We start from the raw sequence: 5,000 nt of genomic DNA, 5'->3' as shown, positions 1-5,000 counted from the left end.
TACATATACATATACATAGTATTTATATATATACATATATGTACATACATATATGTACATACATATATATACATATATACATACATACATACATAAATATATATATATATATATATATATATATATATATATATATATATATATATATATATATGTATATATATACAGCTTTCAACACAAACTCGTAAGATGTTGTCTGTTAAAAGAGGAAAAAATAACATACAATCATAAAGGGCAACAACTACTCTATAACTAAATATTGCGAGTAAACCAGCCCCACCAAATTTGATGATTTGCATTTTAAATATTGCTAGAGGAATATAAATGAAAGGCTGTCGGTTGAATTTTTCGATCTTATTTTCTCAAGTGTGAATTACCATTTCTAACCATTACCATTTTCTGATAAACCTTGCTCCTTTTTCCAACAGCTATGGGATACAGGCCTTCACCACAAGAGGACAACATTGAATCGACGCTTATTTGGTACAGAAATGGCGAGGCCGATTCGATCTCTCATTGGGTGAAAAGCTTGAGTGATTACATCGAACGTGAGTATGTTTTACGTTAAAGTAATTTATCGCCATTTATTCCACATTGATACGTTGCTGCCTTTTATGAAGGAAGATGTTCCTTTCATATATATATATATATATATATATATATATATATATATATATATATATATATATATATATATATATATATATATATATATATATATATATAGCCAACAGTCAAGCGGCAAATTCACAATCAGGAGATCCATAAGACAAGAAGTCTTCAAAGTTCTTTATTTAGAAACGTTTCGTGCAATCCTTTGCACATCATCAGTCTGCAATAAATTATAAAGAGCAGTTAAAACTAAAGTTAAAATAACAATTATACCGACAGTAAAAATTTTTAAAGTCAACATAAAAGCAGAAAAATTTTTTATGAAAAAATAAAGTAAAATAAAATAAATAAATAAATATATTAAAATTCACCAAGCTTGTGAAGGAAATTTAACTACCTTACAGTACAACGCAAGAGGGAAGAATGGCCAGAAGAAACGTCAATGCCCAGACAACACCTTAAGCGAGAGAGAGAGAAACCGCAGAAGTGTTACTATTCAAATTAGGGGATAGGTGCTTTATATATAATGACTCAAGGGTAGTTAAAAAGGCAGTTTGAGATGTAGCACTGAGAATCGAAAAATGTGTTTTTTCAACATGAATTTTACATTTAGTAGCATGTGTTCGAATGCTAGAAAGTTCTGGATTGGATATACGGGAACCTGTACGATAACTGAGTCCTAAGTGGCTGTAATAGCGGACTTGCAACAGTCTTTTACTGGAACCAACATAAGTACCAAGACATCTTGGGCATTCAAATTTATAAATAATGCTGGACCGCATAAAATCCTGCAACTTGTCCTTATAGGAGAAAAAATTTCAACCTTTTTTTGGATTCATAGGAATCAAATTTAATTTTAAAAAACCTATTTCTCTTTCGATGATACTTTTTATTTTTGAACGTAATTTGTCCGAGTGGGTAAAGGGAATAACAGCATACATGTTCAATTTAGGAACATTAAAGTTTTCAGAGGAGGGAGACATATATTTAGAAAGCATATTATTAATTATTTTCTGGACTAGGAATTGAGGATACGAATTAGCTTTAAAAAAACTTTGATAAATAATCGATTTCCAAGTGAAAATTGGACCAACTAGAAGTATATTTGAGAGCTCGATGTACCAATGTTGTAATAGAATTGATCTTAAAAGAATAAAAACAAGAGCTAAAATAGTTACTGCCCAAGCCTGTAAACGTATTCTTACGATAAACAGAAGTCGTAAAGGCATGCTGATCTCTAGTAATTTTTACATCCAAAAAAGATAACGAATTTTGTTGTTCAGTCTCAATAGTAAATTTCATATTGGGATGTACAGAATTAATAAAATCAAGAAATTCATGACATTGCCAAGGATAAGTGAATAGGGCAAAAGTGTCATCAACATATCGTTTATATAGAACAGGCTTAAACTGGGCTGGGCAATTATTTAAAAATTCTTCTTCTAAATAACTCATGAAGAAGTTAGCAAACAACGGGCCCAAAGGGGAACCCATAGCTACTCCCTCGACCTGCAAGTAGAGAGCATTATTAAAAATAAAAACAGTGTCTTGCACTGCAAGCTCAAGTAAGGATTTAAAAGACTTCTGCTAAAACCATGAAATACATCATCAACTCTAAAGATTTTGTCAAGAATAATTTCAATAGTTTCTGAGACCGGGACATTGGTAAACAAAGCTTCAACGTCAAAACTTGTCATAAAGAGGTCACCGTCTTGCTGGACAATTAGCTGTTGAAATTCGTACCCATTTTTATGGCAAACTGTGATATGGAAAACTCATTTAAAAGTGTTACAATAAATTTGGAGATTTTATAAGTAGGGCTATTATATGCCGACATAATTGGTCTAAGAGGAATATCTTCCTTATGAATTTTTGGTAGTCCGTAAAGTATGCTAAATGATGAGCCAGTAACAAGTAATTCTTGATAGGTAGTATCATTAATTATGCCCTCCTGCTTAATTTTCCTAAGGAATCTATTGATTTTGTCTTCCCTTTTGTATATATCAGCGAAGTTAGGTTCACCTATAAGTTGAAACTTCGTTGTATCATTCAGAATTGAATTCATTTTTTCTAAATAATCACCTTTATTTAGAATTACCACTCCTCTACCTTTATCTGGTTTGCATATTATCAAATTTTTATTTTTACCAAGTTTCTCCAATATGATCATATCTTCTTTTTTGAAAAATGGAGCCCATTTTATTTTTAATTTTTTGTAAGTATCATGTAGTACAAGAGAGAGTTTTTGTTGCAAGGCACTTATGTTGGTAAGGTTCAAATGCTTGATTCTCTGAAACAACAGACTGTTGGCTATAAATTCTCCCGATGTTTCATCTGCTGCTGTCGCTCCTGTTCCTCCTCAAGATCCGGCTTCGGAGGACTCGTCATTTTGCCCAGCTACTCCAACCAAGATACCCTTCCCATGTCCTTGCCCTTGCCAGGTCCCTTGAGAAGCTCACAGTTAGATTGGAAAAGACCAGATGTGATCTTGATTTTCTACAGTTTTGCCAGTTGAGCGGGATTTATCCAAGATTCGTTCGTTTCAAACTCTACAAAGCTTCCCTCTACCGTACAGAATTCTACCGAGATGCTCTTGAGGAACTGTTATCCCGGGAAATTGACATCAAGCAGCGGTCCCTAGAAGACTTCCAGAAGCGTTGCAGGAACATTCAAGAACAATTGTTTCCACTTTTAACCTTTTTAGACCTTATTGTTTTTAAAAAATTGTTTGCAAAAACTATTAATAATTTTGTCACAGATGTACACACTAGACACCAAAGGAAGTTGAGCGCTCTTGGTATTTGTACTCCTGATTTTGGCTCTCGTAACTCTTGTATTGTTAACCGTTCAGATTATGTTCTCTCTAAGAGAGAAGAATTTTTATTGTCTTTTGGCCTGGATTTTTGTATTCCTTCTTATAGACCCAGCTTTCCGCATTTTTTCTTTCCTTTTGAGGTGTTGTTTCAGAGAATCAAGCATTTGAACCTTACCAACATAAGTGCCTTGCAACAAAAACTCTCTCTTGTACTACATGATACTTACAAAAAATTAAAAATAAAATGGGCTCCATTTTTCAAAAAAGAAGATATGATCATATTGGAGAAACTTGGTAAAAATAAAAATTTGATAATATGCAAACCAGATAAAGGTAGAGGAGTGGTAATTCTAAATAAAGGTGATTATTTGGAAAAAATGAATTCAATTCTGAATGATACAACGAAGTTTCAACTTATAGGTGAACCTAACTTCGCTGATATATACAAAAGGGAAGACAAAATCAATAGATTCCTTAGGAAAATTAAGCAGGAGGGCATAATTAATGATACTACCTATCAAGAATTACTTGTTACTGGCTCATCATTTAGCATACTTTACGGACTACCAAAAATTCATAAGGAAGATATTCCTCTTAGACCAATTATGTCGGCATATAATAGCCCTACTTATAAAATCTCCAAATTTATTGTAACACTTTTAAATGAGTTTTCCATATCACAGTTTGCCATAAAAAATGGGTACGAATTTCAACAGCTAATTGTCCAGCAAGACGGTGACCTCTTTATGACAAGTTTTGACGTTGAAGCTTTGTTTACCAATGTCCCGGTCTCAGAAACTATTGAAATTATTCTTGACAAAATCTTTAGAGTTGATGATGTATTTCATGGTTTTAGCAGAAGTCTTTTTAAATCCTTACTTGAGCTTGCAGTGCAAGACACTGTTTTTATTTTTAATAATGCTCTCTACTTGCAGGTCGAGGGAGTAGCTATGGGTTCCCCTTTGGGCCCGTTGTTTGCTAACTTCTTCATGAGTTATTTAGAAGAAGAATTTTTAAATAATTGCCCAGCCCAGTTTAAGCCTGTTCTATATAAACGATATGTTGATGACACTTTTGCCCTATTCACTTATCCTTGGCAATGTCATGAATTTCTTGATTTTATTAATTCTGTACATCCCAATATGAAATTTACTATTGAGACTGAACAACAAAATTCGTTATCTTTTTTGGATGTAAAAATTACTAGAGATCAGCATGCCTTTACGACTTCTGTTTATCGTAAGAATACGTTTACAGGCTTGGGCAGTAACTATTTTAGCTCTTGTTTTTATTCTTTTAAGATCAATTCTATTACAACATTGGTACATCGAGCTCTCAAATATACTTCTAGTTGGTCCAATTTTCACTTGGAAATCGATTATTTATCAAAGTTTTTTTCGGCTAATTCGTATCCTCAATTCCTAGTCCAGAAAATAATTAATAATATGCTTTCTAAATATATGTCTCCCTCCTCTGAAAACTTTAATGTTCCTAAATTGAACATGTATGCTGTTATTCCTTTACCCACTCGGACAAATTACGTTCAAAAATAAAAAGTATCATCGAAAGAGAA

At 32.7% G+C, this 5,000-nt stretch overlaps 1 protein-coding gene across 1 annotated transcript in view; it reads left to right on the top strand.

Annotated features, from left to right (window-relative positions):
* Positions 1 to 5,000, top strand: part of LOC136843706 (sodium/potassium-transporting ATPase subunit beta-like) — a 69,960-nt gene that overhangs the window by 49,469 nt on the left and 15,491 nt on the right. Inside the window, exon 3 of the mRNA XM_067112294.1 lies at positions 429 to 548. Within this exon, the coding sequence (XP_066968395.1) occupies positions 429 to 548 (120 nt within the window). The remainder of the gene's footprint in view (positions 1 to 428; positions 549 to 5,000) is intronic.

This window comes from Macrobrachium rosenbergii, chromosome 12 (assembly GCF_040412425.1).
Source record: "Macrobrachium rosenbergii isolate ZJJX-2024 chromosome 12, ASM4041242v1, whole genome shotgun sequence".
NCBI lineage: Eukaryota > Metazoa > Arthropoda > Malacostraca > Decapoda > Palaemonidae > Macrobrachium > Macrobrachium rosenbergii.
This window is presented reverse-complemented; position numbering and strand designations above follow the sequence as displayed.